General features: G+C 41.9%; 1 protein-coding gene across 1 annotated transcript; it reads left to right on the forward strand.

The window, feature by feature from the left end:
• Positions 1 to 8,991: 8,991 nt before the first annotated feature.
• On the forward strand, positions 8,992 to 11,917 carry LOC101958059 (chymase). Its single transcript, XM_005338704.5, has 5 exons — positions 8,992 to 9,094; positions 9,756 to 9,906; positions 10,651 to 10,786; positions 11,006 to 11,260; positions 11,590 to 11,917. Exons 1-5 carry the CDS (start codon positions 9,016 to 9,018, stop codon positions 11,731 to 11,733), a joined length of 765 nt encoding a protein of 254 aa, XP_005338761.3. The 5' UTR covers positions 8,992 to 9,015; the 3' UTR covers positions 11,734 to 11,917.
• Positions 11,918 to 12,260: the final 343 nt, after the last annotated feature.

The raw sequence follows: 12,260 nt of genomic DNA on the forward strand, positions 1-12,260 counted from the left end.
AGCACTTCTTCCCAGGAAGCTGAGCAACTGGATAGGGGGAGACAGTGGTGAGCCTACACTGCCCACCTGGCCAATAAGAAGTAGCAGGACAGGTAGAGACCATATGAGAATTCGGCTGAGCCTACAGGATGAATTAGAATCCAAGGGCTTCCAGAAAGGCCACCACCACAGACAAAAAGAACATCACATGGTCCTCTCATGTGAAAAGATCAGTTGGTGGCCCAGCCACTCAAAAAAAAAAGAAAAAAGAAAAAGAAAAGATAAGAACATCATTATCGCTAAGGCATTAATTTTGAGATGTGGTGAGTGGGACCCAAGTAGGGGGCCGCCTGACAGCCACAGAGTGATAAGAGAGTAGCTTCATCACAAGGTCAGCAGGAGAAATGGTCCAGATAAGAGTTTTGCATAGGCCGGAAGGAGCAGCAGGACCAGGCAGCCCAGCTTGGTGAAGGCCCTCATGCGCTATGGCCAGCAGGCCCCCTCCCCACCACCAAGACACCAAGGGGAAGCCCAGCTCAGACCAAAGCTCAGTGCAGGAGGAGCTCAAGAGCCAAGGGGCAAGGTTGTCAGCCAAACCTGCTGCAGAAGTAGAAACTAAATTAAAACGAAAAGCAAGAAAGGATAAATCTTCAGACAAAAACATTCAAATAAAAGGGAAAAGGAAAGCAAAATAGGCCAAAGCAGCCAACTAAGACATTAAAGATTTACCTCCAGAAAACAAAAGATGAGGAAAATCCAACCTCTGGTAAAGCAGGAGAGAAAGAAGCCAAGTCTGATTACTTATATGCCACATCTTATCACTAGTCTCTGTCTCCCTTCTTATACAACCCAGAGAAATATTTTTATCAACGATTTTACAAATGCAAGTGTTTGGTAGCTCAAAAAAAAATATTTAAGAAGGAAAGAATACCACCATGTGTCATTTTATAAAGTGTACATGATTTTATTATGGTTGCTTATTTTTGGTACAATAAGAAATACCAGGATGTTGGGTTGTGGGAGTGTCAGCTTAACACTCCCTGGGGGTAAAGGAGTACTTTTTTTTCATTATATAATGCAAAGCTAATAAATGGCAATTAGGAGTCACATTCATGCATTTAATGTTTTCAACAGCTGTAATAATTTCTATTCCCACATTATAGAATTGTTTCCTAAAGAAAGTATCATTAGCTGGGCATGTTGATGCACACCTGTGATCCCAGCTTCTCGGGAGACTGAGGCAAGGATTGCAAGTTCAAGGTCAGCTTCAGGAACTCCATAAGACCTTGTCTCAAAATAAGAAAGAGATGGGGTTGTAGCTCAGGGGCAGAGCAACCCTAAGTTCAATCTCCAGTAACACCCCCCACCACCACCCAGAAATAAAGAGAAAATTGTTTCCTAAAGAAAACCACTCCCAGGTTGTGGCTGTCCCTCTCAGACCTGTGTGCACTTCATAATGCCTTTGATCATGGTGGTTCAACTTTTCCAATACCTTTGTTAATGTGCTGTGAAAGATTAAAAATTTGAATATAAGGCATACAGGATATTAAATTGTGAATCAGTGGAACTTGCCTAACAGTTATCAACATTTGATGATATTTGATTTCCCATTAAGAAAGATTTACCTCCAAATGTTAATTTGGAAAGTCAAAGGAATTATAGCTTTAAAAAGAAAATACATGACTTTAGATTTTTAGTGCATGCATTTAAGAATTTGTGTGCAAAGTGAAATGTCTCAACACAACTAATAATATCTTCATTATGGAGGAAGCAGGCAGGATAAAAGAGAGCTTTGTCCACTAGGAAGTGGACCTCTGGAGAGCCCAGGGCAGCACACAGAGACATGCAAAAGAGCCAGTTCCTCTTGGGGTCTTCATGGTTGTTGGGGCCCCAGTTAGGAAAATATCAGCTCTCTACTTCACCTCAATGTTAGGGGCTCCCTGGGAATCTGGGAATGGTGTCTACCCTGCACCTCAGTTTGCTGGCAACTTTCACCCTTATGTAAGGTACTGAGGGAGTTGTTAGGGCTTATTGTGTTGCCCCCCCCCCAAAAAAAAATATGTTGAATCCCTAATTCCCAGTGCCTCAGACTGTGACATTACTAGGAAATGGAGTTGTAGCAGGTGTAATTAGTTAAGATAAAGTCATACTGAAATAAGAGGGACCCTGAACCCAATACGGCTGGCATGTTCTTAGAAGAAAAGGAGAAAACACACTGCGAGAGGCCCTGTGAAGACAGAGGCAGAGTTCAGCAGAGTGTCTGTGAAGACAGAGGCAGAGTTGAGCAGAGTGTCTGCCGGCCAAAGAACACCAAGGAGCTCCAGCTGCCAACAAAAGCCAGAAGAGAGGCTGGAACAGTCCTGACTCACAGCCTACAGAAGGAACCTGCTGACACCCTAAACTGTGAAAAAACGAGTTCTTGTTGTTTAAGCCACCTGGTTAGTTGGTGGAACTTTGTTAAAGTGGCCTTAGGAAACTAATACAATAATCAAGGCAGAGTGTGAGGAATGTAATATTTTCTTTTAAAATCACCATTCATTCTCATAAATGCTTCTTACTGAGCATGCTTTAGATTCACAAACACTTAGCCATTCAAACATATTGAAGATAGAATCTGTGAGAAGTGGGCCAGAGATCTTTATAACCACGTTTACTGAGTGTAACTCTATGCTGCTTCAGAGAACTCTTTGTTCTTTTGTTTGTTTATTTTCAATTCATATCCAAATTTATTTTTTAAAAGAAATACCTACATTTTTCCTCCAGATGAGCATATGGAATACATATTCAAAAGGAAAAAGGGCTGAGGATACACCTCAGTGGGAGAGCACTTGTCTAGCCGGTGTGAGGCCCTATGTTAAAACAAAAAAAAAAAAACATCGTGTATCCTTTTAGTGTTTCTGTTTAAGAAAAAAAAAAAAACGATAACTCTTTTAATGAAATAAGTACTTGATTGCATCTCATGATTGATAACTTCATGTTATACTTTTTTCTTTTTATTAGTTCTTTTTAGCTATACATAACATTAGGATTCATTTTGACATAATTATAAAAGCATGGAATACAATTTGCTCTAATTCAGTCCCTAGTACATTTCCTTCCCTCCCCTCCTCCCTTACCCTGTTTCCTCCCCTCTACTGATCTTTACACTATTTACTTTTAGGTTTGTTTGGGGTTTGTTGTTGTTGTTGTTTTAGTTAATGTCTTGTGAATATAAATGATGGTAAGATTCACTTTGGTATATTCATATACATACATAGGAAACTTAGGTCAGATTCATTTCACTGTTCTTCCCATGTCCCATCCCTCCTCCCTCCCTATAAATCTCCTTCTTCAAATACACCAATCTTTCTCCTATTCTGAAGAAATCTCCCTTTTTCCTTTCTCTCTCTCTCTCTCTCTCTCTCTCTCTCTCTCTCTCTCTCTCTCTCTCTCTCTCTCCTCTCTCTCTCTCTTTTCTTCCCTCCCCCACTGACTGAGGACTAGCGTCCACATACCAGAAAAAAACATTCAACCCTTGAATGTTTTTGACTTTCTGATTCTAGTTTATTTCACTTAGCCTGATAGTCTCCAGTTTCATTCATTTACCAAGAAATACCATTATTCTTTCTGGCTGAGTAATACTACATTGTAGGATGGGAGGAGCCTTTAGGAGGCCTCTCTTATGTTCTGAGGGCAAAGAACTCGAAAATGGATTAATGCCCTCATAAAAGAAGCCTGAAGGGATTTGTTCATCCCTTCTGCCATTCGAGGATATAGCTAGCAGGCTCCATCTATGAGGACCCAGTTCTCACAAGACACTGGATTTACAGGCACATCAATCTTGGATTTCACAGACTTAGAATTGATATTCATATATTATCCAGTCTAAGATATTTTGTTATAGCACCAGAATGGAATAAAACAACTCAGAAATAAAAAGAAGAAATGTGGACCCAAGAAAAATGTGAATGAATTCTAAAGTGTTAGGCTGAGTGAAGGAAGCCAGCCTCAAAACATTATACACTGTATGATTTATATGGCATTCTCTAACAACAGATCAAGGTTTGCCAGTCATTGGGGTGGGGAAGTGTAACTAAAAGGACAGCGTGAGGAAGTCTGAGGAAGTGATGAAATTGTTGTGCATCCTGACAGTAGCAGTGAGTTCATGAGGATTCATAGAACTGTACACCAAAAAGCAGGTGGCAAGCTACATGACAGCTTAAAATTTAAAAACTTTCTCGCAATATTCCATTGTCGTTTTACAGGTAAAGCAACTGGGCTCAAAAGAAGCACAAAGTCAGACAAAACATTGAAGAGCCTGGTTTCAAACACTGTCTTATCTCAGGGGGAAGAGCACGGAAAAGAAGATTGAAGAGGAAGGAGGAGGGACAGAAAAGGGGAGGAAATGCAGAATGAATTTAAGAAAAATTGCACTATGTGCATGTAAAATATACTACCGTGAATTCTACTTTTATGTGTGTCTATTAAGTGCCAATTAGAATATATAAATGAGTAGAAGGTGAACCAGTAGAGTAGAAAAAGGGGAAAGGGGGAAGGAGAAGAGGAGGAAAAGGTGGGGCAATGGAGACTAAAATGGAATAAATGAAGTTTCATGCATGGACAGTTACGTCAAAATGAACCCAACTTTCATGTACAACTATAATTCAAAGCAAAAAAAAAAAAAAGTTAAAAAAAAACTGTCTCATCTAATTGTAAAGTTACAAAGTTTTCTGCTGCAGTTTTGTTTTGTTTTGCTTTGTTTTTTCATCCTTTTAATGTTAAAAATAAACAGCCCAGACATCAAAGACAGGTGTTCACAAAAAGAGGAAAATACCGAGGACTAAAGTGATTAGGGAAGGTCTGCAGTAAGATCCCAAGGGATAGCTGGGCCAGTCTAGGTCAAATCCTACTCACTGTCCTCAGGGAGTGATCCTCTGGCCATCATGCTCGGCCTGGCCACATTTCCAGGGAAGGGAACTCACCCAAGCAGCTTTGCCATCATGAGGTGCTCAATACTAGCTCTGCCTTACAGAGACCCCAATGTTACCTTGTCATTCTGCTTTCCAGTGCCCTCCCCACCCCCACATACAAGAATATGCCATCTCTTATAGAGTAGCAACTCTATGAAATGTGAGGTCTCCTCTGGGCCCTCTCCTCCCAAGCTATCTCATCCCCTCCTCTCTTCGTCTGCAGTTTCTGGGGCATGTACTCTCCTGGTTCTCCTTTGGACATGCTTTTCTACTCCTGTAAAGTATGGGACTTAGGGCTTCAGGATTTTCTTAAGCAAAATTAAAGACTCATCAGAGTTTATGAGACTAAAGCAGATAAATGATTAACCTGAGTTGAAGTCATCTCTATGTGAGAGGTGAACTGCCTATGTTCTAGTTCTTAATCTAGGTGTGGATTATGTGGGTGTTTGATTTACAATTATTCATTAAGCCAAACATGTCTTTTATAATTTTAAGTATGTATATTATAACCTCAGTTTTTAATGTTAATATTATAGCCTCAGTTTTTAACCACAACCAGAGAGAACCTCTAAAACCTGCCTGAGCAGTTCTCTTCCTCCAGCTCACCCCAAGTCTGACTCAATCATACAGGAGATCTGTCCACATCATGAGCCCTAAGAATACCCTCTGGTAGAGTCCCTGGCTACTTGCATCCCCAAGAATCCCAATAAAGACACAGATCACAAGCCTATTTGTGTGATTTCCTTTCCTGCTGCTCACTGACCCATATCCTGGATAGCCAGTACTCCTTCCTCTCCTTAATCATGAATTAAGGCAAAGTATTTGTTTTTCTACCTTTGGCAATATTCGAGATCATTAAGAGAAATATTCAAATTGGGAAAAAGAAATTCAGGTTTGAGAAGGAAAATAGAGACATACATGTTATTTATACCCTCTTCCTGATCACCCTGTCAGCATCTCTCCATTCTTCACATGCATCTCCACTGTTCAATCATCTCCAGTTTTCAACTCAATCTCTTTGAACAATGTGGCTTTGGCCCCTGACATTAAACATCTTTGAACTGTCCACAGTGCTGATTTTCCACCTCTGTTCTTCCTTCAGCTGATAGGAAGAAGAACCAATGAAAAAATTCCCTGAATGACCCATGGAGGATTGATCCTACCATGTGACTTTGTTACATGATTTTGATACTACCTCATTATTCTCTCATAACTTGCCCCTTCACGCTATCTACCCCATCTGCCTTACCAAAAACGTATATCCTGGGCAGCATCTGCCATTGAAGAAACAAATGTAACAAAGAACCTAAGGTGGGGAAGAAAGTCTAGACCAAAGAGATATCTTTATGAAGTCCCAACATAATATACAACATCAGAAGTCCATAGAACCATCTAAGAGACAATCATTTCCAATCCCAGAACTATATCAAGGAAGTGTGGCTCAGAGGAAGTAGGAGTGGAGATGATGAGAAGAAGACTGAGTCTGCAAGCTTTGGCTCCACCGATGGCAATCACCACAGATTAAGCAAGCATCCTGTGGATCACAGGAAAGGAAAGAACATTCACTGTCATTAGCCTCCCCCATAGTGCACACAGAGAGAAGATAAGATCATCATGGCTACAAAGTCAATTCTAAGATGGCCCACTGAATGGTTCTGAGAATGACAAGAAGAGTAGTAACACCATAGAATTTATAGACATCATCCAGTTAAAGGGTTTTTCAAAACTCATGAGAAAAGGCACCTTAGGACTTTTACTCTTCACTACTAACCTATTACAGGAATAGTGATTGGAAAGAGAAATATCAGAAATAACCTCAAAATGGGACATGTTTTGAGTTCTTGCTAAAAATCATGAGGAAAAAATAAAGACACACACAACCCTGATATATATTACTCTCACCCCAAAATATGTGTTCATCTCCTAGGACTTCTCCATTTATCAATATCCTGGACTCCTTGTCCAGTCAAAAGAGTTGTGCAGAGTGTAGTAATTCAAATGCAAAATATTGCATTAGGAGTTAAGACAAGCACATAGTAGAATAAATAAATTGAAAAGGACCTTGTCGGCTTACTTCATAGATGTTGAATGTTAGCTAACAGAAATCAAATGTACACTTTAAATTTAGAAAAATTTGGACATTTAGAAACATCAGCTATAGAAGTGGATAGAGATTACAGCAAGGGCAAACACAGAGCAAGCCTCAGCCTGCTTCAGGAATATGTGGCCAGTACAATAAAGCGTGCACTGTGCCTGCTGCTTTGTGCTGCTGTCTCAATCTGATGCAAGAGGGCATGAGTCATCCTATCTGTGGTCCCTTATCCATGACATTTCCTTACTATAGACTTCAATGCTGATGAGATTTAGAAGTATTATATCCCTATTTGGCAACTTGTGGGTTAAAATGACATTTTTATACCTGCTCATTCAAGGAAGACTTAGCCTTACTCAAATAATAAGGTTGAAGAAACAGCCTGGCAGCTTCAAGTTGAATAAATAGAAACAAGGTGCTATGCAAAGCACAGCATGCTAAACCTGGAGCCCTAATGCTAATCTGTAATGTGTTTAGGGGAACTTAGAGGAAATATAAGACTTATTCTTTGCCCAAGCAAATGTATCCGCCCTATGAGGACATACCCATCACTTACTCCTCATACGGCTGTAATGCAGCACACAGGATAACACAACTAAAGGAATAAAACCAACATTTATGAAAGACCAATGATGTGGCATTTTATGTTTAATACCATATTCAGTTCTTCATGAAAGCCCTGTGCTGTGTCATTCTTTATAAATTAGAGATATAGTAACTAGTCTGAGAACTTCAGGAACTTTCTGAAGTTCAGAAAGATAGCTAAGTGACAGAACTTGTTCCACCTAACTGCTATGTGCCTTAAATGTCAAAGTGCATACAAGCACTGAGAAGCAATGTTTCAAGTACTCAGAAGAGGGATGGTCCCTCTGCATTGTAGTGGCTAAGGAATCACTGCCATCATTTAAATGGCTTCTGCATCAAGCCATCTTTTTTTCTCATAAATTGTGCACTCTAAACAAGACTCTTCAACCTCTACTTGAATATCTTTAGCAATGGAGAAATTACTTACCTCCCCTGACTGTATACTCATCTTGTAACAACTGATTGTTAGTAAAGTCTTCATTATACATTGAAATAGAAGATGCTGTAGAATTAAGCCCAGAGGCTACCTAGTCATAAACAATGCCCCAACTTATACCAACAAAAGTACCACTGCCATTTGATTGGCCCATATATTGTAAGCAACACCAAACACCCAAACTATCATCAATTGTGTGCAAAGACATATCTTTCCTTCCCTTATCTACTTTCCTTGGATCTCTCTCTTCCTCTGTCAGTTAACATTGATTCAGAGGAAGAAAGAGACACAGATCAATGATTTTCAAATTATAGGTAATCATCCTGTAAGTAGTGTGCTCTTCAAGTTCTGACATATAGAACAATGAAATTGAATGGAACGTCATGGAAACTAACAAAGAGCATTGCGTATAATTAGGATAAATACTGCCTCCTGAAACTTTTGCTTGTTTGCTCTCTCTCTCTCTCTCTCTCTCTCTCTCTCTCTCTCTCTCTCTCTGTGTGTGTGTGTGTGTGTGTGTGTATGTGTGTTTACGCTCAGGCATTTGTACATACAAGTGTATGTGCACTGGGTCTTTTTTCAATGCATTCCCCACTGTAGGCCACAGCCATAACTGTGTGCATGCTTCTGAACGCTCAGTAAACTCTCCCCAACCTATGTTTCTGTTGGGTCTTTAACAAACTGCTCTAACTGGGAAAGACAAGGTCCCTGCATATTCTGTCCCCACACCAGACCCCAGATAAGTTGCATGGTTGGGAATTGAGCACTCATCTGGGGAGCCAGGAGATGGAAGTTTAACTTCAACTCTATAAAAGCAGATTGTGATTCTGGGGAAACTTCTAATCAGAGAGATGGTCAACTTAGAATGAGAGAAGAAAACATGACCACACAGTTCCTGTGGTTACCAGCTCTGCTCCTCCCATGCCTGCTGGGAGCAATAAATCCCAAGACCAAAGATAAAATCAGCACCTGCCATGGACAGCCTCTGTAAGAAGATGCATCTTCTTTCTCTCTTTCTGCTGCTCTTTCTCCTATGCTCCAGTGCTGAAGCCGGTGAGTATTATATTCCTTCCCTCTGTAATTTCCAGGATCAGCTCCTAGAACAAAGACATTTAGTCTGAATATAGTTGACTATTGGGAGATAAACATTCAACAGGTTCTCAAGCTCTCTCTTCAAACTCCCAGAGTGATGTCTCCATTTGGGATACTCCTATACGCTCTCTGCAACTTGCAGCAGTTCCCAGTAACAAGGAATCCTATACTGATAGGGATAAAAGTCCAGAAAAAGTGGGGGATCCCCATGAAAATATGTTCTCTTCATCTTCTGAGTTTCAGTGATACAAATTACTTGTGATTTGGTTGTTTTGTGAACTGCTCATAGGCTGTGAGAAGACTAGGATGAGAATCTGGAGACCATGTTCTCCACAGAGACAGAGGAAGGGTGGGCTGGGTCAGGGTGGAAGTGGGAGAAATTTGAGGTAAAAAAATGTCTAAATGGCATCTAAGGCAAGGTTGGCTAATGTGTCTGAAGGAATAAGAATTTTTGGAGAATTTATGGGCAGAAAGAGTAGGTACAAGAAAGCTGAGAGGTTGATAGGCAAAACTCAAGGCTAGGATGACATTCAAGGTAAGTCTCTCTCAATCTTAACCCACTGTGCACTTTCTGGAGAGAGCATCAATGTTTATGTTTAAACCCTGTGGTTCTCTGTTCCAGGGGAGATCATCGGGGGCACAGAATGTAAGCCACACTCCCGCCCCTACATGGCCTATCTGGAAATTGTCACTCCTCGAGGTCACCTGAAATCTTGTGGTGGCTTCCTGATAAGACGGAATTTTGTGCTGACAGCTGCTCGCTGTGCAGGAAGGTGAGACAAAAAAAAAAAGTCCTGTTTGTCTCCAATGAGAAATAAACAAACAGGCTGGAGACCTGGGATACACCCTGGTGGGTTCTGAAGAGGGAATCCTAGGCCTGGGAGCTTTCAGGAGAGAGAAGACACATGCTTAAAGAAATCAGTCTTATTAAATAGATTCCCCGAGCCTCAGTCACTGTGTGCTCAGTTCCCCTACAAGGAAAAGGAGACCCCATCCCAGATCCTCCCCCTGAATTAGTGCTCCTCACCCCCAAACACGTAAGATACATGATTCTTCTCAGGGCCCACCCAGTTTTCTGGGCTACCTCCTCCATGTCCTTTCAAGAACACTGGCCATTAGTTCCCAGGGTCCAAAGCCCATCCTTTTAATGGGAGGCAGAGAATAGGGTACACATTTCCCACTTTTCTCACTGTCTCTAGCTCTGAGGTGCTGGCCCCAGATAGGGCTTTCTGAATTAGGAAGTACTAACCCTCTCCTCTAGGATCTCAGTTGTCTGCTCATTCCCCAGAAATTCCCAAGGATCCTGTCCTGGACAATGCATCTGTTCCAGAGAAAGTTCTTCCCTGATTAAAACCTCAACCCTACAAAAAGCCATAAGTGGTCCAGAAAGTGGGGATAGATAGAGTCCAGGACCCCAGTTGGGGGACGGGGGTCCAGCCCCTTTTGTCAGAATAGGCACAACCCAGGAGAAACACCAAGATGTCACTCTGTTTGTCCTTCCTTCTTCTTCACAACAGGTCTATAACAGTTATGCTAGGTGTCCATAACAAAAAAGAGAAAGAAGACACATGGCAGAGGCTTGAGGTGGTAAAGCAATTCCCTCATCCAAAATATGATGACGTTTTGCTTCTCCATGACATCATGTTACTAAAGGTGACAACATTTTTCTTCCCGTTTTCTACTTCTTTAGACTTTTCCTTCAGATCCCCATTGTCCTGAAATTTCCCTGGCCTTCCTCTGGATGGTACCACCTTTCCACTCCCTGTTTGGGCTTGAATTCTAACATAAGACAATTGACCTCTCTATCCCTGGTTGCTTCCAACTGCCTCCCAATCCATTTCCTGCACTGACAAACCCTCATTCCCTTCACAGTTGGAGGAGAAAGCCAACCTGACCCTAGCCGTGGGGACACTACCCCTCCCATCCCAATTCAACTTCATTCCACCTTGGAGAATGTGCCGGGCAACTGGCTGGGGAAGAACAAATGTGGATGAACCTACGCCTGACAGTCTGCAGGAGGTGAAATTGAGACTCTTGGATCCCCAGGCCTGCAAACACTTCAGAAGCTTTAAACACAACCTCCAGCTGTGTGCGGGCAATCCCAGAAAGACAAATTCTGTATACAAGGTGATCCTCCAACTAGGTTCCCCCTAGATTGTCAGTCAATGATCGAGTTTGGAATAGCAGGAGTGAGAAAACTGAAAGTGTCCCTCCTCCTGTGGCCCAGGACAATCTCTGACAACCCATTCCAGTCTACACACACAGAGTAATAATGGTGGGGGGACACTCCAAGAAAGGAAGACCTAGATACCCCATGTGTAGCCCCGGTATGAATCTTGATCTGTGACTCCAAGCTGGGGCCCATGGACAGGAGTGAAGAACTTCCTGACTAACCACCTATTCTCTCTTTCTCTCCCTCCTGCTCTCCCTGTCTCCTCCTCCCTCCCCCTCCACAGGGAGACTCTGGGGGCCCCCTTCTGTGTGCTGGGATAGCCCAGGGCATTGCATCCTATGTAAATCTGAACGCAAAGCCACCTGCTGTCTTCACCAGAATCTCCCATTACCGACCCTGGATCAACAAGATCTTGAAGGAGAATTAACATTGGAACCTGGGTCAGCCTGAGGAAATCTGTAACTACAGATGAGCAGGTTCTCTGTGTCACTCGCTCTGGCCCACCCCACCCCAAGTTCCAGCTGAAGTCCTGTCACATCCCTGAATTTTCAAAAACTTCCTAAAGTCACAAAACTCTCAATAAAGACCCAGAATCCAGATTTAAGCATCCATTTCCTCTCTTTGCTGCTCTTTTCTCCCTGCACATAGCAACCTGACTCCCGGTGTGTGTGTGTATGTGGTGTGTGGGGGGGGGTGTGTATGTGTGTGTGTGTGTATGTGTGTGTGTGTGTGTGTGTGTGTGTGACAAACACAGAGACCTAGAGACAGACACAGAAAGGAAATAATAAAAAAAAAAGAAGAGAAAGCTTCCCTGAAGAAGCAGGATCCATATTTTCAGGGTAAGCAAGAAGTTATTCAGAATCTTTCCTTATCTTAATCATCAACTCTGTATCAATCTAATGTATCTTTAGTAATTGCAGCATCACTGAGAACCTTTTGCATTGCAAACAAGAT

Source organism: Ictidomys tridecemlineatus, chromosome 5 (genome assembly GCF_052094955.1).
Source record: "Ictidomys tridecemlineatus isolate mIctTri1 chromosome 5, mIctTri1.hap1, whole genome shotgun sequence".
NCBI classification, from domain to species: Eukaryota; Metazoa; Chordata; class Mammalia; order Rodentia; family Sciuridae; genus Ictidomys; species Ictidomys tridecemlineatus.

Coding starts and splice junctions, on each gene's coding strand:
- LOC101958059 (XM_005338704.5), top strand. CDS start 9,016: ATGGACAGCCTCTGTAAGAAGATGCATCTTCTTTCTCTCTTTCTGCTG. Junction 9,095..9,755: donor ATGCTCCAGTGCTGAAGCCG/GTGAGTATTATA, acceptor TCTCTGTTCCAG/GGGAGATCATCGGGGGCACA. Junction 10,787..11,005: donor ATGACATCATGTTACTAAAG/GTGACAACATTT, acceptor TTCCCTTCACAG/TTGGAGGAGAAAGCCAACCT.